The sequence below is a fragment of the Artemia franciscana genome, chromosome 3 (assembly GCF_032884065.1).
Source record: "Artemia franciscana chromosome 3, ASM3288406v1, whole genome shotgun sequence".
NCBI lineage: Eukaryota > Metazoa > Arthropoda > Branchiopoda > Anostraca > Artemiidae > Artemia > Artemia franciscana.
The window spans coordinates 3,263,322-3,288,743 of record NC_088865.1 but is presented as its reverse complement, the minus strand read 5'-3'; the positions used below and the strand labels follow the sequence as shown (position 1 = coordinate 3,288,743).

General features: G+C 32.9%; 1 protein-coding gene across 1 annotated transcript; it reads right to left on the bottom strand.

Moving 5' to 3' along the window:
- LOC136024755 (small integral membrane protein 8-like) lies at positions 1-25,422 on the bottom strand. The gene is made up of 3 exons (XM_065700205.1): positions 25,335-25,422; positions 4,923-5,036; positions 1-233 (listed from the first exon to the last, which is right to left on the bottom strand). The coding sequence occupies exons 1-3, from the start codon at positions 25,392-25,394 to the stop codon at positions 78-80; spliced, it is 330 nt and encodes a 109-aa protein (XP_065556277.1). The 5' UTR covers positions 25,395-25,422; the 3' UTR covers positions 1-77.

Below are 25,422 nucleotides of genomic sequence, written 5' to 3'. Positions count from 1 at the left end.
CCAGTTCTTAAAAGAAAACTCAATTTTTTATAAGAAAATCCGTTTCATTAAAAAACTAAGAAAATTCAAAAGATTATTTACTCCCATCTTGAACGCTTTTTCTGAAATGCTTCAGAGCCATCTTCATTCACAGCAACGTAATAGCCTTGTGATTCGTATTTCCTCTTCATAAGGGCCAGATAAATTAAGCATCCAGATATTGCTGTCAGCCCAAGAGCCATTACAACTTTATTCTAAAAATAAAATTGAGTTTACGTGTGATCAATACTTACGAGCCAACGAATTGGCTCGAAAACAAAATTGGCAGGAAAACAAGCTGTGCAGTTGCATTGAAAAATTGCAAAAGTGACTTAGTTTCTAATTCAGTTAAATAAAGAAGGAAATCGTGATTTAGTACAAAAACTAAAGATCTAACTCTGTGAAAAAAAAAAAAAAATCTCAGTCCTGACTCAGAGTACTTAGAGTTTAGTTACAAAAAATCTGACCAAGAACAAGAAAAAAGCATGATTTTTTTTTGTCGAGTGGTAGCAAACGTGACTTTTGGGATAGCAACAAGTTATTTTTAAGGAATCATTTAGAGTAAAATAAAGTAATTTATCTTAAAAAGCTATTTTGGAGCTATTTTGGAGGAAAAGTGATACCAGACACAACTCTTCGGGATACCCCACCTGTTATCTGTTGTGTAATGAGCAACAGTCAATAGCCCCTGACTTGAAAGAAATCAATAACCCCTTAGTTCTTTAAAACTACATTTATATCCGAAGCAAATAACAAAGGAAGATTTTCAGATTAAGACTCATAGAGCCGAAACACAGGAAACATCGTGGTTAAAACAGAGGCCTCAGAGCCAAGATTTTACCAATTAGAAGAAAAATATTAATAAAGAACCCAAAGTAACAACAGGGCTCTTTTAATAATCATAGCTCATAACTGTAACACTTGCTGATTATATGGACCTCGGAGACAGATTGTTCTGATTTTCAAATCCGTGCTTGGGGTAAATTCATGGATGATGTAGTTTGTATTTGAAAGCACAGATTTGAATCCTTCAGTCTTTTTCTTGAACATTTAAATAGCTTTAATAAAAACATTAAATTTACAGTTGAGTCTGAAGAAAATAACAAGCTACCAATTCTTGAAATTTTGTTAATTGAAAGAAATAACCATTTGCTTTTCTCAATATACAGAAAACCTACACAAAGGAATAGCTATCTAAATTCTTACTTATGCCACCCGGTTTCAGTGAAAAGAGGAGTTAGGATTTCCTTAGTTGACAAGGATTTTAGAATATATTCCCAGGAATATCGTGATTCAGAATGATTGAATTTAAACAATATTTTATTTTGTTATAGTTACGCAACTAAACTCATAAGTCGAAATATTAGAAAATAAACACATTAAACCTAATAATACAACAAATGAAATTTCACAGTCTACCCAATTGAATTTGACAAAATATAATGTTTCTTTACCTGGTCTAGGTGAAAAACTTGTCAGCAGTTTTCTAAATTCTGGGAAGGATTTGACTCATATTAATTGAATAGAGGTGTATATAGTACACCTTGTTCGTGTGGAAAGTTTCACATGTGTCGAACTCACCACCAGTTTGTTGAACGATTTATTGGGCATAGTAACTATAAACCCACCTGGTGTGTGCCCAGGAGGCTACCAGGGTTGCCCTATTGGCTCTCCTAAGCCACAACTGACGGTCCCAAGTCCAATAAGTGTTGAGGGTTGGTCGACAGACTAATAACCTGTCACCGTAAAAACCAATTATTTCGGAATCAACAATTGAGGTATTAAACCCTGAACGCCCCCGGACAAGATTTTTAACTACGAAAGATGCTTTCCGAATTGGATTTTGGAATGTTGGTACAATTAATCCAGATACTCAGCCGGGTCGGATAAATAATGTAACGCAACAGATAAAGCTCTGAAATATAGCAAGCCTCTTGGAACTTTTGTCTCGGCTCTGGCAGAACACATTTTCTACCACCCTGATCATTACACACAATTCGACGATCCCCAGACCATTTCTGAAGATAGAGGGTTAACCTTAACACAGTGGGCATGGAAGGCAATTGAAATAAAAATACAACAGATTCTTGCTGATATTTCAATAAACAGACATACAGGTAATTTAAATACTGACCCAATATATACCACTCTCCTTAAAAGTAAACCAATAGCTAATGAGGGTCATAAAGCTTTACAAAATCACCAAGGGACTGTATTAAATACAAGACCTAGGAGAATTGCAGCAGTAGTTGCAGGCAATTTTGCAACAGAATAATTGATTTCATACTCATTTTATTTTATTCAGTTGCTTTAATGTTCTCATTGAAACGACTCTATTTAGCTTATGTGACGTTCAGTGACACTAGCGACAATTTTATATGTAGATATTTGTTGTTTTTATTTCTTGGTTTCCGATTTAATTTTATTTTATGTTATTTTAGTTTTATCTTTGTTTTCTTAGTGTTGAGGACGCCTTGTTTCATATAGGCAAAATATCCACGTCACTCTAGTTTCGTCTTTTCCTTCTACTGGTGGTAGTCCCGTTTGTTTTCTTCATCGTGAGATTGTTCTCTCTCTTTGTTTTTGTCATTGCTGGCTGGTTCGACTTTAGATCTTTCAAGGTCTGTGATATGCAGTACTTTTACTACTATTATTCAAAAAGAAACCGAAATTCAATATTTTCGATTTTATTTTTTATAGAACTAATATTTTGCTCTTAGACTAAACTAGGATGCATTATGGGTATTGTTGACTCGATACCAAAAAAGTGGACATAACAAGTTGAGGGACAAGATAGCGACTGCAAAGTAATTCATCACTTAATTTATAATTCTCATTGTTCAAGTAAAATACAAAAAACTCCTCAATCGAGTATATGAAAAAAATCTGATGAAAAAAAATCAGATGAAAAAAATCTGAACATCCATGAAAAAACATAAATAATGAAAAAAAGAAAAACGTAGTAACGAAACATATCAACAGTTTGTGGTAATGAACTGTAAATAACGAGCGACGATGCTCACTAGTAACCGAAACTCCAAAAAACAAAAGTTTGATATCAATAGATATATCAAAAGAATTGGCCTATTATGTTGATCCCAAATACATAAGATTCACAAAATTTAGTGTTACCCATCAAAAGCTACGAGCCTGAGAACATCTGTCTGATTTTCAAAAAGAGGGGAACACCCCTTAAAAGTCAATGAAAATCACTTCATCAGATTCAGCGTATCCGAGAACCCTATACTAGTGATCGCATGGAGCAAATAATCCTAGAACATCGGGAAAAGCTTCGTTCGAACGGAAATTAAAAGTTCAAGAGACCATTTTAAGTGACCAAAAAGACGGGAGGACATCTAGCCCCCCTTCCACCCCCCCCCCCCTTTATAGCATAATCCCCAAATCTAATCTCCGGGATTAAAACATAATCCCTGGGATTTTTCCGGGTTAGAATTGTCTAGAGTATCTCCGTAGGGGGGGGATCTTCCATGGGAGAAATTTTCCATGGGGGAGTTTTCCATGGAATAAATTCTGCAGGTAATTTTCTGCGGGAACAACTTTCTACCAGAGATTTTTCGGATTAAAAGGCAGTGTACTGAGAAAAATTTCCCAGCCAGAATCGTCTACAAGAAATTTTCCGGGGGAATTTTCAGCTAGAATGGACATGTCTGGGAGGAATTTTTCTGCTGGGGGGATATTTTACGAGGGAAGAACTTTCCATGGAGGGATTTTCTGTGAGGGGGAGGAATTTTTTATGGAGGGTGGGGGGGTCAAATTTCCGGCATTATTTAAAACGATCAGAAGTTAAATTTTAAAAAAATAAGTTTTTTCAATTGAAAGTAAGAAGCAACATCGAAGCTTAAAACGAACAGAAATTATTGCGTATTTGAGGGGGATTGCCCCTCCTCAATACCTTGCTCTTTCCTGCTAAAGTTTTTCAAAAACATTTAAAAAGGCTTATTATTCTGATTAAGCGGCCCTTGTGTTTCAAGAGTCGTTCTTAAAGAATCTGGACAAAAAGTAAAACTTTAGAATAAAGAGCGAGGTATTGAGGAAGGGGCAGCACCCTCATGTACGTAATTATTTCGGTTTGTTTTAAATTTTGGTGTTGCTCCTTACTTTCAGTTGAAAAAACTTGTCTTTTTTTTGATTTGCCAACTAGCTTGGAAAATATATAGATAATTTTTGTGACTAAGATTTTGTCAAATAATATATCGCCCAATAATATTATATTTTGCCTAATTATAAATATAAATAATATACAAAATGTCAACATGAATATAATAAAAATAATGTAATTAATAAAAAATATAGATAAAATATTATATGATAGGGATTATTTATAACTTCATAATAAAAAGTAAAACACATTTAAATAATGATAAATAGGGATTCGTAGATGGAAGTGTAATTGTAATTTTCTTGAAAGAACAAGGATTGTGATCAAGGTTAAGCTAACTGAAGTATCAATTAAACTATTTATTTTCTTAAGATTACAAAATTAAAAAAAAACACATATATACGTGTTTCAAATAAATACAAAAAAAATGTGATTTTCCATTCTTAAATTCAAAACAGGATTCACCATTTTATGCTAAAGATTTGCTTCTTCTTACAATTACATATTGGAAACTGTGGAAAGTTTTATCAAGAAACAGTGAAACTGCCTATAATAGTACCATATAGTACCGCAGAGCGCAATAGCAAACGCATAAAAAGTTAGGGATATTACTGCAGAAAACCTTGAGTACGCGGTAATATTTATCACAGGAACAGTTACACTTCGTGACATTATTGCACATATACCACGTCTCGCATCAAACTAACTCAAGTCAATCATCATAATTAAATGTTAGTCCGCTTCCCAAAATCTTAAGCAATAAAATCTGTCCAAAAAAACTTACTGGCTTGACAAAAAGCTCAAAATTCAATGCACGGAACAATCCAGTTACTTGGAATCTGTTTGGCCCACTTGATGCTGCAGGTCTCTTGGTGTTTCTGTTGTCATTTTGCATTCCCTATAAAAGAGCAGTAAAATTAAAATAGCTTTTAAAGAGCTTCTTAAATATATATATATATATATATATATATATATATATATATATATATATATATATATATATATATATATATATATATATATATATATATATATATATTACCGTGAATGTCTGCAAATTGGTGAATCTCGACATTCACCAGTTAATGCTGGTCCACCGAGTTCTGTCTGAGTTCGGTCCCCTAATGAACTCAGTCCCCTGAGTTTTTTTCATGGTGTATGGTTGTCTTCTCTGCGCTTTGACTCCCAGGCCTCAGGTATGTTCTCTATGTTCAGGTATGCTCTATCGTTCTCTCTCTTTTTTTCTTTTTTTTCGTAGCTGTTGCTTATATTGTATACCATTTATACATATTGCTTATATTGTAGTTGTTATTTGTATTTTTTTGTACCCCCCCCCTTGTATCCCTGGCCATAGGGCCTTTCGAGGGGGAATAAGTGTATTGTAATTCCATTTTAAATTGTATTTGTATCGTATTGAATAATAATAATAACAATAATAAAAAATAATATCCGAAATACCTTTCTTTCTACTTGGATTTAGCCAGCTTTGTCAGTCAATTTTTTTAATTTAATGCAAGGTTTGATGATGACCGGTTAGGTTAAAATAGGTTAGGTTGGGTTAGGTTAGCTTAGGTTACGTTTTTAACTCATTTCTGATATTTAGAACCTAATTTAACCTACCCTAATCTAACCTAACCTAACATAATCTAACCCAATCTAACTTTTACCATCATAGCTTGCATAAGACTGAAAAAGCTGACTTGCAAAGCTAATTGAATCCAAGCAGAGAAAATGGTATTTCGAACATTCACAGGTGAATGTCAACATTAACTAGATTTTGGACATTACGGTAACATATATATATATATATATATATATATATATATATATATATATATATATATATATATATATATATATATATATATATATATATATATATATATATTTATAGTTATATATATATATTTATATATATATATATATATATATATATATATATATATATATATATATATATATAGTTATATATAGTTATATATAGTTATATATATATATATATATATATATATATATATATATATATATATATATATATATATATATATATATATATATATATAACTATATATATATAACTATATATATATATATATATATTAAATAAAAAAAAACGAGTTTTTTTAACTGAAAGTAAGGAGCGACATTAAAACTTAAAACGCACAGAAATTACTTCGTATATGAAAGAGGCTGCTTCCTCATCAACGCCCCGCTCTTTATGCTAAAGTTTGACTCTTTCTCTCAATTCTTCTATTTAAAACAGTAAAAAACTTTAGCGTAAAGAGCGGATCGTTGATGAGGAAGCAGCCTCTTTCATATACGAAGTAATTTCTGTGCGTTTTAAGTTTTGATGTCGCTCCTTACTTTCAGTTAAAAAAAACTCGTTTTTTTTATTTAATTTCTGAACGTTTTTGAATCAATGCATGTTTTGATTTTGGCTCTCCGCAGAGGAATAATCAAAACGAAATTTGCATTTTTTGGGGGGGGGGGCTAAATGGCTTTCTCATAATTTTGATCGAATGATTTTGAGAAAAAAAGAGCGGGGGCGAAGCCTAGTTGCCCTCCGATTTTTTGGTTAATTAAAAAGGCAACTAGAACTTTTAATTTTTTACGAATCTTTTTATTGGTAAAAGATTTACGTAACTTATAAATTAGCTTACGTAAAGAACTTTTGTATTCTCATGTTTTTATTACATATATGAGGGGATTCGCCCCATCGTCAGTACCTCGCTCTTTACACTGAAGCTTAAATTTTATCCCAATTCATTAAGAATGACCCCTGAATCACAAAAGCCGTAGAATAAATAGTTGAAATTACTAAAAATACTTTAGCGTAAAGAGCTAGGTATCATAAGGAGGTGAGCCCCTTATATGGGTAATAATTTCTGTTTGTTTTAAGTTTTATTGCTGTTCCTTACTTCCAGCTGAAAAAGCTTTTTCACATTTATTTTTTAATTTTTTTTTTTTTAATAATGCTAGTAAATCCTGCTCTCCCTTCATGGAAGTTTTCTTCTCCCATGACAAATTCTCGATGGAAAGTTCCCCCAGCATATCCCCCTCTTCTCAATCCCTCCCCCCAACCAAAAAATACTCCTGAAAACGCCTGTATACTTCCCAATAACCATTACTATATGTAAGCACAGGTCAAAGTTTGTAACTTGTTGCCCCTCCCACGGGGACTGTGGGGGAGTAAGTCGTCCCCGAAGACATAGTTATAAGGTTTTTCGACTACGCTGAATAAAATGGCTATCTCAGAATTTTGATCCGTTGACTTTGGGAAAATAATTAGCGTGGGAGGGGGCCTAGGTGCCCTCCAATTTTTTTGGTCACTTAAAAAGGGCACTAGAACTTTTCATTTCCGTTAGAATGAGCCCTCTTGCAACATTCTAGGACAACTGGGTCGATACGATCACCCCTGGGAAAAAAAAAAAAAACAAAAAAAAAAACAAATAAACACGCAACCGTGATCTGCCTTCTGGCAAAAAATGCAAAATTCCACATTTTTGTAGATAGGAGCTCGAAACTTTTACAATAGGGTTCTCTGATACGCTGAATCTGATGGTGTGATTTTCGTTAAGATTCTATGACTTTTAGGGGGTGTTTCCCCCTATTTTCTAAAATAACGCAAATTTTCTCAGGCTCGTAACTTTTGATGGGTATAACTAAACTTGATGAAACTTATATATTTAAAACCAGCATTAAAATGCGATTCTTTTGATATAGCTATTGGTATCAAAATTCCATTTTTTAGAGTTTTGGTTACTATTGAGCCGGGTCGCTCCTTACTACAGTTCGTTACCACGAACTGTTTGATATATATATATATATATATATATATATATATATATATATATATATATATATATATATATATATATATACACATGTATATATATATAGATAGATATATATATATATATATATATATATATATATATATATATATATATATATATATATATATATATATATATACATATATACATATATGTTACCGTAATGTCCAAAATCTAGTTAATGTTGACTATATAGTTATTGTTATATATATATATATATATATATATATATATATATATATATATATATATATATATATATATATATATATATATATATATAACTATATACATAAATATATATATATGTATATATATATATATATATATATATATATATGTATATATATATATATATATATATATATATATATATATATATATATCTATATCTATATATATATATATATATATATATATAGTTATATATATATATATAACTATATATATATACAACTATATATATATATATATATATATATATATATATATATATATATATATATATATATATATATATATAACTATATATATATATATATACAACTATATATATATATATATATATATATATATATATATATATATATATATATATATATATATACATATATATATATATATATATATATATATATATATATATATATATATATATATATATATATATATATACATATATATATATAGTTTTATATATATATATATATATATATATCTATATATATAAAAATAAGTTGTCTGTCTGTGTGTCTGTCTGTGGATCAGGTGACGTCATGTTTCTGTGTTGACTGACGTCATGAAATTAGTTGTCGTCATGTTTGCTTTGACGGTGATACAACATTAACAGCTTTTTTTTCGCTTTGCAAAAATGATTCTTTTGCAAAAAAACTGCTGTATACTGAAGTGCCTTCGTATTACACGTGGAATACTAAAAATAAAGTATTTGAACGTTGAAAACAGGGTAAGTCAGTCGACGGCCAACCTACCATCTTCAAAGATACCACGATAGGAAGACTCTACACCGTTCACCCCAATCAACATGAATGCTTCTTTCTACGCCTGCTTTTGGTGAATGTACCCGGTCCGACATCCTTTGAGTATTTGAGAACTGTAAACGGTACTATACATGACACTTACCGTAGTGCATGCCAAGCTCTGAATTTATTGGAGAATGACCAACACTGGGATAACTGCATCAATGACGCGTGCGAAACGTCAACCCCAAGTCAAATTCGTGCATTGTTTGGCATCATTTTAACAACTTGCTCTCCATCAGCTCCTACAGAGTTATGGGAAAAATATAAGTCAAAAATGTCCGAAGATATACTCCATCGAAAACAGTTAGAGACGTCAGATATGACTTTTGATTTTACCGACATCCTTTGAGTATTTGAGAACTGTAAACGGTACTATACATGACACTTACCGTAGTGCATGCCAAGCTCTGAATTTATTGGAGAATGACCAACACTGGGATAACTGCATCAATGACGCGTGCGAAACGTCAACCCCAAGTCAAATTCGTGCATTGTTTGGCATCATTTTAACAACTTGCTCTCCATCAGCTCCTACAGAGTTATGGGAAAAATATAAGTCAAAAATGTCCGAAGATATACTCCATCGAAAACAGTTAGAGACGTCAGATATGACTTTTGATTTTACATCAGAAATTTATAACTACACTTTAGTTATTATAGAAGATTTGTGCGTACGTATGGCAAACAAACCTCTTCAGGATTTGGGAATGCCTTCACCTAACCGTATCGCTGCTGTTTCGACATGTGTAGAATTGGATCGTGAACAAAGTTACAGTACGAGTGATCTATTGTCGTATGTACAAAATAACATTTCCAAGTTAACGTCGGAACAAAAAGACATTTATGATACGATAATGCATTGTGTCGATAACAACGTTGGAGAAATTTTCTTTTTGGATGCGCCAGGAGGTACTGGTAAAACATTTGTGATAAAACTGATTCTGGCATCAATTCGATCAAAAAATGATATAGCGTTGGCAATTGCGTCGTCCGGAATAGCCGCAACATTGCTGCCTGGTGGAAGAACTGCTCATTCCGCTTTGAAATTGCCTCTGAATTTGCATTCTACAGAAACTCCCACGTGCAATATTTCCAAATCATCTGGGATGGGTAAAGTATTGCAGCAATGCAAACTTATTATTTGGGATGAGTGCACAATGGCACACAAAAAATCGCTCGAGGCTCTGGATCAATGCTTGAAAGATTTGAGAGGGAAGTCGAAACCCTTTGGCAGCACATTAATATTGCTTGCGGGAGATTTCAGGCAAAGATTACCTATAATACCTAGATCAACTCCTGCAGACGAAATGAATGCTTGCCTGAAAAATTCTAATTTATAGGCACACGTAAAAATATTAAAATTGACTACAAATATGCGTGTCCGATTGCAAAACGATGACTCTGGTCAAACATTTTCAGATCAATTGCTGACAATTGGAAACGGAAAGCTCCCAGTAGACTCAATTTCAGGACGTATACAACTACCTGCTGATTTCTGTAATTTAGTGACGTCCAAAAATGAATTGATTGAAAAAGTATTTCCGAATATTCTAAAAAATTATAAAAATAATAAACGGCTAAGTGAAAGAGCGATTCTCGCACCCAAAAATATAGACGTCCACGAAATCAACAATATTGTTTTGACCAAGATTCGAGACCAGGCAGTCCTTTACAAGTCAGTCGACACAGTTTTGGAACCAAATGAAGCGGTTAATTATCCATCTGAATTTTTAAATTCCATAGATCTTTCAGGGTTTCCACCACACGTGCTACAACTAAAAATAGGCGTACCAATAATACTTTTAAGAAATATAAACCCACCAAAGCTTTGCAATGGCACTCGACTTGCCGTAAAAAAAACAATGGAAAACCTAATAGAGGCCACAATCTTGACAGGGCCTTTTGAGGGCGAGGCTGTTCTTATTCCTCGCATTCCCATGATTCCAACGGATCTGCCTTTTCAATTTAAAAGATTGCAATTCCCAATTCGATTAGCATTTGCAATCACCATTAACAAAGCTCAAGGTCAATCATTAGAAAAATGTGGTATAGATCTTAGTACTGATTGTTTTTCCCATGGACAATTGTACGTTGCATGTTCGAGGGTCGGTAAACCTGACAATCTATTTATATGCAGCGACAATTGGACAGCGAAGAATGTTGTATATTCGCAAGTTTTACGCAGTTAATTTGTATTGTATCTATCTATCTATCTATCTATATAAAAACGAGTTGTGTGTATGCATGTTTGTTTGTTTGTAAAAAGAGCGTTTGCATATGATGTCATTATTAGTACATACGGCTTTGTATATGCAGAGACAATGGGAAAGCCAAGAATGTTGTATATTCGCAATTTTTACGTAGTTTAACTCCTGCAGACGAAATGAATGCTTGCCTAAAAAATTCTAATTTATGGGCACACGTAAAAATATTAAAATTAACTACAAATATGCGTGTCCGATTGCAAAACGATGACTCTGGTCAAACAGTAGACTCAATTTCAGGACGTATACAACTACCTGCTGATTTCTGTAATTTAGTGACGTCCAAAAATGAATTGATTGAAAAAGTATTTCCGAATATTCTAAAAAATTATAAAAATAATAAATGGCTAAGTGAAAGAGCGATTCTCGCACCCAAAAATATAGACGTCCACGAAATCAACAATATTGTTTTGACCAAGATTCGAGACCAGGCAGTCCTTTACAAGTCAGTCGACACAGTTTTGGAACCAAATGAAGCGGTTAATTATCCATCTGAATTTTTAAATTCCATAGATCCTTCAGGGTTTCCACCACATGTGCTACAACTAAAAATAGGCGTACCAATAATACTTTTAAGAAATACCAACCCACCAAAGCTTTGCAATGGCACGCGACTTGCCGTAAAAAAAACAATGGAAAACCTAATAGAGGCCACAATCTTGACAGGGCCTTATGAGGGTGAGGCTGTTCTTATTCCTCGCATTCCCATAATTCCAACGGATCTGCTTTTTCAATTTAAAAGATTGCAATTCCCAATTCGATTAGTATTTGCAATCACCATTAACAAAGCTCAAGGTCAATCATTAGAAAAATGTGGTATAGATCTTAATACTGATTGTTTTTCCCATGGACAATTGTACGTTGCATGTTCGAGGGTCGGTAAACCTGACAATGTATTTATATGCAGCGACAATTGGACAGCGAAGAATGTTGTATATTCGCAAGCTTTACGCAGTTAATTTGTATTGTATCTATCTATCTATCTATCTATATAAAAACGAGTTGTGTGGATGCATGTTTGTTTGTTTGTAAAAAGAGCGTTTGCATATGACGTCATTATTAGTACATACGGCTTTGTATATGCACAGACAATGGGAAAGCCAAGAATGTTGTTTATTCGCAATTTTTACGTAGTTTGAAACACATATATAAATCTATCTATATTCACAGGTGGGACACAGGGACACAACTACAATGGCGCATAACTAATATGGCGCGTAACGACTTACGCGCGCGGGGGGGCTTGGGGGGGGGGCGCGAAGCGCCACCCCAACAGCTAGTCTATATATATATATATATATATAAATATATATATATATATATATATATATATATATATATATATATATATATATATACATATATATATATATATATATATATATATATATATATATATATATATAATATTTTCGGAATCAGAAGAAAATAAATATTGTTTTGATTTGTGAATAAACACAAACAATCTATCGATTAAACAGAGTGTGTTAATAACCAGTATTTCCTGTTTAGACAAGATTAGCTGGTCCCATTTCTTATTACATTGTCAAGGGATAAAGCTAAACTGGGTGAACAAGTGCAGGGTTAACAAGTGATTGTTAAGCAATTTAATGACACCAAAAAACGCGAAGTTTTGACGTCTGAAGCAAAAAGTGAATTTAATATTTGTGCTTTTCACAGTAAAAATGTATCAATAAACTGATATTTTCGGAATTTGAATAAAATAAGTATTCTTTTGATATGAAATTAAAGTTGAAACACGAAAAGGGTACATATAAAAAAAATGGGATAATTGTTCGGTACTTGTGTATTATTCAGAAAACACTAAATAAGTAAAGTTAGGTTCTTTCGTGAAACAAACTACGATGCAGGTACATTATAATTCAATATTGTATATATAGAGGTTGTTAGGTAAGGTCAAGTTAGGTATTTGATATAATGCACCCCCCCCTTCCCCTAATGTGCAAATATATAGTCCAAACTTTTGATAAAGCTAATGAAATAAAACAAAATATGATGAAAAAATAATACTTTATTAGGAAAATTGTAAAATTACCATATAAATGGTATTCTACTATCAGCAAATCCCATATTTACACGCAAATTTATTTTTTTCAAACATGGCTTATTGTTACACTTCCAAAAATGTTCCTTCTCGTAAGAGTATAAAGTCAAGTTGTGCCCATTGACGCACTGTTTTGTTGTGGGCAACAACCCCTTATCCTGGAAAAATATAATTGCGTCTTTTTCAGTTTTTGGCAAATCCCAAACCTTCATTTCAAAATCCATGTTCAGACACTATCTTCTATCACTATGTGTAGCAAATTAAGTTGAATTTTGTCTTTATGGCTATGAAACCTGATTTTCTCAGCAAAATTCTTGAGTGCATTTTGAATAATGTACAAGTACCAAATATTTAATTAAAATGTACCTGCATCGTAGTTTGTTTCACGAAAGAACCTAACTTTACTTATTGAGTGTGTTCTGAATAATACACAAGTACCAATTGTTGTTGCAGGTAGGCCAAGTCAATTACCTAATAATTTGGGCTATTTACTCTTGAATAATTTAAAGCAGCTTACAGTTTCAGCTATATAATGATAGAGCAAGATGTTAGGGTTCTATCTTAAATGATTTCGTTCATTCAACCACTTGCATTTTGCCCAGTTTACTACCAATTAATGACAGTGTTTGTATCAGCTATCAGGAAAGTTTCACTTTCCTGAAAGTGAAGTTGTATCAGCTATCAGGAAAGCTATCAGGAAAGTGTTTGTAAAATAGCTATCAGGAAAGTTTCACTTTCTAAAGCTTCATGATGATACTTTTTTTCAAGCATTTTCAGTTGATTTTTCACATGCATTTCTTATTTTCAAGCTTCATGATGATACTTTTTTTCAAGCATTTTCAGTTGATTTTTCACATGCATTTCTTATTTTCAAGCTTCATGATGATACTTTTTTTCACTCATTTTCAGTTGATTTTTCACATGCATTTCTTATTTTCAAGCTTGGCACCCACTAAGTGCTAAAACTGCATAAATTCACATTGAAGTCTTTTCTATCAAAAACTACATTCCTGGTCCTTCCTAGATTTTTAAAACAATTCTAAAACAATTTAAATTTTTTCAACTATTTTTTAACAATTTCTTTTATTTGTTTAAAATAATGAATTAAAACAAATTTTTAAAACAATTTAACTTTTTAACAATTTTTTAAAACAATTAATCTTTTGGAACAGTGTAAATAATTATTATTTTTAATTTTCCCAATTTTTTAAAACAATTTAAAACATTTTCTGTGGTTGTTTAAGTTCCCACTCAGTCAATTAAAAAAATCAGATTTCATTTGTACTGCCTTTAGCACTTTAAGGCTTTAAAGTGTTTTCAGAGCATTGTGGTTCAGGACATATTGGACAAAAACACATACTGGCAAATCTGTAAGCTCATTGGCTAAGCATGCTTATAAATAAAAAAAAGGTGAATAATTCAAAAGAAAACGAAGACTGCAAAAAACAGAAAAGAAACTTAAAACATGTTTGCAAGAAAGTATTGTACTAAAAGAAAGTATCATTAGTTTTATCTTTCTCCACAACCCAATCTCAACCATTGATCATGGAGAAAAAATCCCAATCATTGAAACTGGTTTCGAGACCAGTGACAACCATTGGAAGAGGTAGGAGATGGAATTTCCCTCTTTCTGTATTTTACTTTGAATATTTTTGTTGTATCTAATTGGGGAAAAAAAGAAATGCACCCTCTTAAGTTTTGAGGAACACAGTTTTCTTAAGATCATTAAAACAAAAATCAAAATGAATACTTGTTCTACTCCCCACAATTTTAATGACTCACTCCCACTGTGTAGGTGCTTTTCAAGGGGAAATCCCCAAGATGATTTTAAATATTTGTTTTTGTCCAAAAGGGAAAATTGCACTAAAGCCGGCCAAAAATAAAGTCAGTCACCTCAAGACCTCTTCGAAGTATGATAATTTAACAAATCTTTCATCTTAGCATAGAACTTATTTGTTTATTTAATTATTAATTTGTGGATGCTTATTCTCTGTTTATGTTTTCTGCTTTGAATTTGAATATACATTTGACTGAAATGTATTAATGAACAAATTAAAAACTCTAGCACTGAAGCACTTAATCATAGGCAGTGCAAAAGCGCTGCCTAAGTAAAGAGTAATGTGGACACAAGTATTATTTTTTGTTTGTCTTAGACCAAGGCACTTTGCATAGAAGGAGTTGTCCTAGAAACTTCGAAAGAGGCTAATTCAACTGGAAATCGCAAGTTGTAGAGCCATTTTTAATAGGCAAAAGTGATTGGAGGGAAACCAGCCCCCAAGGGGAAGGATTGTAAGTTATGCCCCAGGGGCATATAAGGTTTGTAAGGAAGGAATGGTCGCAAAAACTTTGGATGGGGCTCATTGGGTTGGAAATCAGAAGTTCTAGATCCCTTTTTAAGAGTCAATGTGATTGCAAGACAACTAGCCTTTCCCCCCTTATGGCCTGTTTTTCCCAAATGCATCCGATAGAAATTTAGAGATAACAATTTGTTCAAAAACAGTCAAAAGACGACATAACAAGGCCTTTGGGTTGACACAACCCCCCAAAGTGTGGCGGGAAGGGTTGTAAGTTATGCCCAGGGAGCATATAGGGTTTTTATGGAAGGAATGGTTGTGTGAACTTTATACGAGGCTCATTTTATTGAAATTTAAAGTTTACTTTCAAGAGTCAAAAATGACATAGGGCAACTAGCCCCTACCCCCTCTGGCACCCTCTTTTCCCCAAACACATCCAATAAAGTTGTGACATAACCATTTTGTTCACAGTAGTCCAAAGAGCATACAACATTGCCTTCAGGGTGTACACAACCCCCAAGAGCCCAGGGACAAGGGTTTCAAGTTATGTCCCAGGGCATATACGGTTTTATAAAACGACGAAAGTAAAACAGTTCAAAATAGGGATGAAAGCTTTTTATTGACAGTGAATAGATATAAAATTATTTAACTTGATATTTTGAACAATTGGATATTTTATAAAATGAGTGGTCATATAAACTTCAATTTAATGGGGCTCATTTGAATGGAAGTAGAAAGTTCTAGTGCCCTTTTTAACAGTCAAAAGTGAACGGAGGGTAACCAGCCCCTCCCCAGCAAGCCTATCATTCCCCAAAACACATCTAATCAAAATTTTTAGAGATTTATTTTGTTCAGCATTATTGAAAGGTCCAGCAATTATGTCTTTGGGTGTGTCAACCACACCAGAGTCCTCAGGGAAGGGCTGTAACCTAAGCAATTTGTTCATTGTTTACATATGTATAAATTATAGAGAAAGGTATATATGTTTGAACTTTACTCATAGACTGTACAATAGCGCCGCCTAAGTAAAGAGCAATGTGGGCATACTGTTTTTTATTGTTGTTATTTATTTTTTAGGTCAAAGCACTTTATATACAAGGAGTTGTAGAAACTTCAAAAAGGGCTCATTCGATTGGAAATTGAAAGTTAAAGTGCCCTTTTTGATAGTCAAAAATGTGCACATCTATCATTTACCCAAACACATCAAATCAAAACTGCCATTTTGTTCAGCCAACTTGAACTATGTCTTTGAGGATGACATCCCCCATCCAGAGCCCTCAGGGCAAGGGTGGTAAATTATTTCCCAGGGACAAGAAAGGTTTTTATGGAAAGGTTGGTCACATAAACTTCAGAGGGGGCTCATTGGATTCGAAATCAGAAGTTCTAGTGTTGTTTTTAAGAATCAAAGTGATCAGAGGGCAACTACCTCCAGCCCTTACTGTCTATTTTTCTCAAATGCATCCAATGTAAATTTTGAAATACTCATTCGTTCAGGAAATATTCCAAAGATCCCATAACGAGGCCTTCAGGGTTGACAAAACCCCTAAGAGTCTTGGCACAAGGGTTGTAAGTTATGCCCTGGAGGCATATAAGGTTTTTTTATGGAAGAAATGCTCTTGTGAACTATGGAGGAGGCTCATTTGGTTGGAAGAGTAAAGTTCTAGTTCCCTTTTAAGAGTCAAAAGTGATGGAGAGGAACTAGCCCCCCCCCCCAATACCCTCTTTTCCCCAAAAGCATCCAACGAAATTGTAAGAAAGCCATTCTGTTTACAGTTTTCGAAAGAGCATAAAAGAAAGCCTTCAGGGTGGACACAAGCCTCCAGGGGCATGGGTTGTAAGTTATGTCCTGGGGCATAGCTTGGGGATTTCAGCCTCCGCACAGTCCTTAGGAGGCTCTAAGCTAGGCAACTTGTTCATTGTTAATATATAGTATATGCTACTAATTGTCAAAACTATTGACTTTAAAGGGTTGACTCTCATATCACTAGCAACAGCTTCATCTGATATTGATTCCAAGACGTTCATTAGGTTACGTTTATATTTTTTAAGCATTTTTCTAAGGCAGTTAAATCATCAATAAATTTCCATCTATCTGAGAATCAACACCAAGACTGTTTATCATGTTAAGAAATAAAATTGGGCCTAAGAGGGTTCCCTGGGGCACACCATTATAAATTGGGAGGGGATCAAAATATACATTCAGGTGTTTGACGACTTGCATTCTATTAGAAAGAAAGGACAAAATTATTCTCATTATATAGGGGTCAACTAGAAAGTCATTTTTAGTTGTTTTTTTTTACTAATGTATTATGGGTAATTAAATCAAAAGCTTTTTGTAATTCAACTGCGGTAACATTGAGCCAGGTATTGGGTTTTTCAAGTTTATTACATATAGTGTCCAAAACGTGAACAAGATAGTGTGTGGTAGAAGTTGAGCAAAAATTTCCGAATTGCCTTTGGTCAACATTTGGGATTATTTTACTTCCAACCAATTAGCTAAAAAGCTTTCATATAACTCAGAAAAAACCGGAGTAAGAGTCATGGGCCGGACACCAGCAAAATCTTGTTTGCTATGTAGAGGTAATTTCATTAAAAGGTACAAACAAAGGTTCTGAAAGAATGTCTGCAAAGGCTTTAATTAGTACATTTGGGATGTCTAGTGGACAGGTATTGCACTTTTTAATGTTTTTAATTTTTGCCTCAACATCTGAAGGCAAAATAATAGGAAAATTGGGAGTATAGATCATAAGCAGCATTAGTATAGAGGAAAGGGAGGCTTTGAACTATGGAGTAAAGAAATTTATTCAGATCATTAGCTATAACAAGAGGCTTTTCTTATAAATGGATATCTATATTATTATGTGTTTTCCTACAAATTTTGTTATAATCTTGTACCACTATTTTGGTCTAGTAGAAAACAAATCCTTGACTTCAAATTTGTAATATACAGAAGTAGATTTATGTATTTCTTTTTTTATATGTTTGCACAGTGAGTTAGCTTCAGATGTCTTTTTTAACTGACTAGTAATGTAAGGTTTGTCATTATTATAAAAAAAAACATATCAGGAACGTCATAGCAATGGCTAACTGTGTTAAGTTGAAACTTCTGGGTCTTGATAAGAGAGATGTTTAACTAGCCAAAAGGCATTATGTTAATACTACTGCTGCTACTAGTACTCCAGCAACTACTATTAATACTACTTCTAGTAATGCCAATACTACTACCATGACTACTATTACAATTATACCTAAGGATATGGACGTGAAATTTTCAAGAAATTTTGAGATGAACTGAATCACAACACTTTGTCTGTATGCAGGTTGTCAATAGATGGTAACAGCAATATCTGTGGAACATTTTGGTGTGTGAAGTTCAAACTAACAGGGTATTGTTGTGAGGGATTTTGAACTAACCAAAAGAAAATATTTGCATCCTAATGTGAATGCTTCTACTCATACTACTACTACTGCTCATATTACTGCTTCTACTAGTACTACTGTCACTAAACCTAAGGCTATTACTATTAATTCTACTGCAACTATTACTACACCTACTACTAAAACTAAGGGTATTAAGGCAAAAATTCAGGAAATATTAAAACTGTATAGAACTAAATAAAAACACACAATGTCTAGGCAGGTTATCAAGTGGACATACCAGGAATGCTTTAGGAATGGTTAATGATATTAAGCTGAAACTTTCAGCATGTGTTAAAGGGGATGTTGAAGAAACCAAAGGTGATATGCAAATACTGCTACTAATGCTCTGGCAATTATTGCTAATACTCAAGCTAGGAGTATTAAGATGAAGCTTTTAAGGAATATTTAAGTGGATGTTGAAGTAAGTCACAATGAACTATGATGAACTATGAAAGCATGTAGATTTTCAAAAAGGTGACAAAGCAATATCTCAAGAACAGCTTATATTACTAAGTTAGACCTTTCAAGGTAAGTTTTTGTGGATTTTGAACTAGCAAAAGGCATCATATGCATACTTTTAATACTACCTCTGCAGTTGCTGTAATTATGACACTAAGGATATTAAGGTGAAAGTTTTAGAAAACATTTCAGGGGAGGTTCAATTAAACATTGAAAACATTGTTTGTTCAATAAGAACAAACATGTTATCAAAAGGACACATCAGCAATGTAATAGCAATGGCTAATTGTGTTAAGTTGAAACTTCCAGGTCTTGACAACTACCATAACTACTACTGCTACCACTAATACTACTACTACACACTACTCCATTTATAATATTGAGAGGAACTTTTGAAATAAACCAAAAGATGCTATGAGCATGTACACTGTCAAAAGAGAATATCTCAAGAACTGATTTGAGTCTTAAGTTAGAGCTTCCAGATATGCTTAAAGGGGAAGATCATTGACCAATAAGGCTGTACTACTATCACTACGATATTTACTAATACTACTACTACTTCAACAACTACTTTTACTGCAACTAATTTCAAGGCTAAGAGCATTGAGATGAAAATTTCTAGAAGTATATGAACAAACATGTTATAAGATAAAATAAGATTTATTTCAACAAAGCAGCTATCACAAGCCCAAAATTTCAAGAAGTATATGAACGAGCATGTTATCGAAAGGACATATCTGCAACGTAATAGCGATGGCAATCATGTTAAATTGAAACTTCCAGGTCTCAAGAAGAGAGATGTTTATCATTATGTTAATACTATTGCTGCTACTAGTGCTCCAGTTACTACTATTAATACTACTTCTAGTAATGCCAATACTATTACCATGACTACTATTACAACTATACCTAAGAGTATGGAGATGAAATTTTTGAGAAATATTTAGGTGAACTGAATCACATAACTTTGTCTGTATGCAGGTTATCAATAGATGATAACAGCAATATCTTAGGAACAGTTTAGTATGTGAAGTTCAAACTGACAGGGCTTGTTGTGGGGGAATTTGAGCTAACCAAAAGAAAATATTTGCATCCTAATGCAACTGCTAATATTACTGCTTCTACTAGTACTTCTGCCACTAAAGCTAAGGCTATTGCTATTAATTCTACTACAATAATTACTACACCTACTACTAAAACTAAAGGTATTAAGGCGAAAAATTCAGGAAATATTGAAACTGTATGGAACTAAATCAAAACACACAACGCAATCCAAACACAGGTTGTCAAGTGGACATACCAGAAATGCTTTAGGGATGGTTGATGGTATTAAGCTGGAACTTTCAGCACTGGATGTTGAAGAAACCAAAGGTTTTATGTAAATACTGCTACTAATGCTACAACAATTATTGCTACTATTCAAGCTAGGAGTATTAAGATGAAGCCTTCAAGGAATATTTAGGTGGATGTTGAGCTAAGTCAAAATGAACTATGAGCATTTATATTTTCTAAAAGGTGACAAAGCAATATCTCAAGAAAAGCTTGCATTATAAAGTTAGACCTTTAAGGGTAAGTTTGGGGGGATTTTGAACTAGCCAAAAGGCATCAAGTGTATACTATTAATACTACATCTACAGTTACTGCAACTAACAACACTAAGGATAGTGAGGTGAAAGTTTTAGGAAACAAAAACAGGGGAGTTTCAATTCAACAAAAACTATATGCATGCAGGCTTTCAAAAGGGCACATAAACAATATCATAGGCAGTTCTGCCTCCTGAGTACAAGCCCATTCATTTTCCAAACACATCCAGTCAAAATTTTGCAACAGCCATTTTGTTCAGCATAGTAACAAACCAGAAACAATGTTCTAGGGATACAGGCAGGGCTATCATGTATATCCCCCCCCAATTTTTTTGGTCACTTGGTAAAAGAAAATAACTCAGTAAAATTTTTGTGCTTTGTACCATAATGTTCCTAGTGCCACTAAAATTCTATGTTTGGTTCAATAAAGACCAGGAAAACACTGACATGTTCTCTACAGAGATTTTGAAATTGGTTGGTAAATGCAGCAGTTTGACCAACTAATGCTGTGATTTTAATGACAATGGCACAAGTTTCCATTTGGTTAAATAAACAGCATTAAAATAGTGACATGATATGTATCAAAATCTAAATCTCAGTTGGTAAATGAAGTGTCTTTGCTGACTTATGCAGTGATCTTATGTATTGTATAAAAACAGACATTACACTAATTATTAACAAAAAAAAATCTGTAAAAATGACCAACCAGTCAGTAAACTCTTTTGCTCCCCTCAAAACATTTTGGCTGGTAACAAAACTGGACAAAAGGTATGTCAACCCTCCCCCCCCCCTCAGCTATGCTTCAAAAAAACACCTTATCAATATATCAAGAGTGCCTGGGGGAATTGAGTTGAGACATTTGGGGTTACTACTATTACTACTTCTGTTCTTACAATTTAAATAAATCAAAAGAGTGTAGGTGTATCCAGGTTTTCAAAGAGCAGAGAGAATTTTTTTTGGAATAAATATTCAGATTTATGTTTCATGTCAACTTGAGGATGTATAGAATTGAATTAAACAAGAGGCCTACCTTTAGCAGTAGGATTTAAATTTAAAAAAAAATTACTTGAATGTGCAAATAGCAAGCCAAACTATAGATTCTTATAGAAAAAAACAAAAATATATAAAATATTGTTTTTTTTTCTGAATGAAAAGATGATGTCAAAAACAAACAAACAGAAATTAATCTATAAAACTTTTTCCACAAAAAAAAAATTTCAAAGAAAACAATAAATGAATGAAACCCAAAACAAAAAGAAATTAAAATAAATAACCAACTCAAACTCAAAACAAGCAAAATTAAAAGGAGTAGGGCTGACAACCACCATGACTTCTCAAGACCAGAACATAATCTGTACTTTGCTGAAAACAAAATATGTTCAAATGTTTTCACTTTTTTTACTTTGATAAATAAAAAGGTACTAGAACTTTAAGGATTAAATATCAGTATATGTGTATTAAATTGATAATCTATGGTCATTTCTTTGTTGTTGTTTTTTTTCTTTAGTAAAGAGAAATTATATTCTGGTCTTGAGACCAGGGGTTGTCAGCCATAGGGGTTGTCAACCCCTATAATGATGTATAGCAAAACAATCAAAATGTACCTATTTTCTCTATCTGGGAAGTTATCTAATTTAAAAAAAGGTAATATTCAATAAGTGTCAATTATCTGAAAGAAATGTTTGAATAAAATGGTAGTACAATTAGGTTCTTTGTTTTATGCTCTTTCTAAATATTATGGTTGCTTGTATGATAGTGGGTAAACAGCAAGAAGAGACTTCTTACTATCTCAAAATATAGGTTGAGTTACATCTCTCAGAAGTGAATGAAACTGTCAGGAATGAACCTGGGACCAAAAACATACCCTGGGAAGACACTGCCAAGATACTGTGTCTACTCTTTTATTATATCTAGGGCTTAGAAATTGCAAAGATGACAGCCCTATGACAGTCATTGCATTTTTCTGCAATGGAAAACACAGATTTGTCTTTGTCATTGCTAGGGATTGAAAAGTGATCTCTGTGATGGCTCAAATTGAGACATTTTCCAACAGATTCAGTACTGTTGCTATGCAACAGAAATTTTCATTCCAGAAAAAATACACCTTTAAATATAAATGATATATAGAATTATGAATTAGAACTGCTTGTGGAATTGTTTTGGGGTACACATAGGTAAATGTGTAGTTTTGTCACAAGTGCTCTAAACTGGAAACTATGCTGTCAAGCAGCATAGTTTCTAGTTTAGAGCACTTAGAAATGCTAATTCTTGAAGCCCACCCATTTCTGGTTGATCCTCCTCCTTTATGGAGCAAACTAAAAATGTATAAAATGGGCTTGCTTACAGGTATTATTACCTATAAAGCAAAGCATATTAGTCCATGAGCCCAGCTGGCAGCTGGGCAAGGTCTGCATTCTATAATTTTTTAATAAAACCCATTTGAGGTTTTTTTTTTTTAGTTTTATCACTCTTTGTTGAATAAATATAGAATACAGACCTTGCCCTTCTGCCTGTATTACATGTAATGGTACCTGTAAGCAAGCCCATTTTTGGTCTTATTGGAGGGGGATTTTAGAAAGCTAAAAAATGGATGTACTTTTCTAATAATGACTAAGAAGCAATATTTGATCATCATAATCTTGTTACATGCAGTAATTTGCACTTTAGGCAGCTTGTGATAAAACCAAACATTTACCTAAACATATGTACTGACAGAATATTCAGACAGTGAGAAGACAAATTTACCTTTAGAATCAGAACTTTGTCCTGAATCTAAATATGCCATTCATTTCTGTCAAAAATTTTAAATTTAGCCCTTTATAGAATCCTTTGAAACCAAATGATACCTTTTTCTCTTATTTTGGATATGGCTTATGCACCTGTGTTCACAAACTTATCTCTGTAATCAGAACTTCATCTTTACTCTAAATATGACATTTATTTTCATCATAAATTCAATTTTAACCTAACCTTTCTAACCTTACCCAAATATATAGCTTATATTATATATTTCCTATGCATATATTGATTATTGATTTTATTGTCATCAATTCAATTCTCCCCCCTCCTCAGCTGAAATTTAGGCTCTTCAAAAATATTGTAAAAACTAAGATAAGTCTGAATAATTCAAGTATTGACAGAAAGGTTTCATATTTCTTTAGTATATCTTTACCTTTATGGTACTATATAGCTCATTTTTTTCAATTTTCATGGTCATTTTTACTTTATTTGGGAAAAGTGGCCTCAACTTTACCCTATCCCAGGGATTTTGCCTAAGTTACACCACTGTACATAAGTATTGATCTCCCCTTGTTTTAAAAGTAGTGCTAATGATAATTTTAACCTAACCTTTCTAACCTTACCCAAATATATAGTCTGTATTATATATTTCCTATGCATATATTGATTATTATTTTATTGTCATCAATTCAAATGGTAAAAGTTTTGACAAGATTTATGCTAACATATGTATAGCTTATGAGCTGAATTTAAAGTAAGAGAAAAGGGCATCAATTTTGAGGGTCTAGAAAGGGCAAAAAATGAAATTTACTATGGAAATGAATGTTATATTTGGATTCACAATGGAATTCTGGTTGTAGAGTGAAGTTTGTTTTTTGGCTATCTGAATATTGGGTTTTGTTGTAGGCTAAATAGGTGACTTTTGAGTAGCCTATATTACTTTTGATTAATTTATTGATTAAAATTAAAGTTATTTCTTAACCACTTTTAAAAACCATTGCTAGGGTGGATAATTTTTTTTGTTGCAAAACAAAGATACCTTTGAAGCCTCTTTAAGGGCTCAAGGTCCAATGTCCCCAGAAGCAATTATTGATTAGTGAAAGAGCAGAAGAAGGCATAAATTAATATATTCGTTGACATCTAGCTAAATTATGTTTTAATTTCAAATTTATTGCACATTTTTACAAAAATTTAGCCTATAATAGACCTATGTGGCTAGAGTTAAATGATGGAAAAATGGGCCTACATTATTAGTAATACCACAGAACTGTCAAGAGGGATAGAGTTCATTGTCAGCGCAACAACTATTGGCAAGCTAAAATAAGCAATCTGATGGGTAAAGATCAGGAACAGTGGTTCTCCAGAAGGAGATCTACTAGAACGGTAAGACATTTTTAGATTGTTAATTTTAAGTTCATTTTCATGTCTTGGTTGCATTTTTGACAATTCATCCTCTAATGGCATACCATAACCTTGTGCTATATTAAAAAGAATACCAAAATAATTGTGCAGTGATTCTTGTTTTTAAATATGCTGCCAAAATCGGCATCTAGCATTTTGAATTAAAAACATTTTGGAACTCGC

Bases quoted from the DNA above. Each gene is read 5' to 3' on its own strand.
- LOC136024755 (XM_065700205.1), bottom strand. From the start codon at position 25,394: ATGCTAGATGCCGATTTTGGCAGCATATTTAAAAACAAGAATCACTGC. The intron at 5,037-25,334 runs GTATTCTTTTTA...GCTCTTTTATAG, and splicing joins ATCACTGCACAATTATTTTG to GGAATGCAAAATGACAACAG. The intron at 234-4,922 runs GTAAGTTTTTTT...TTTTATTTTTAG, and splicing joins TTGAGCTTTTTGTCAAGCCA to AATAAAGTTGTAATGGCTCT.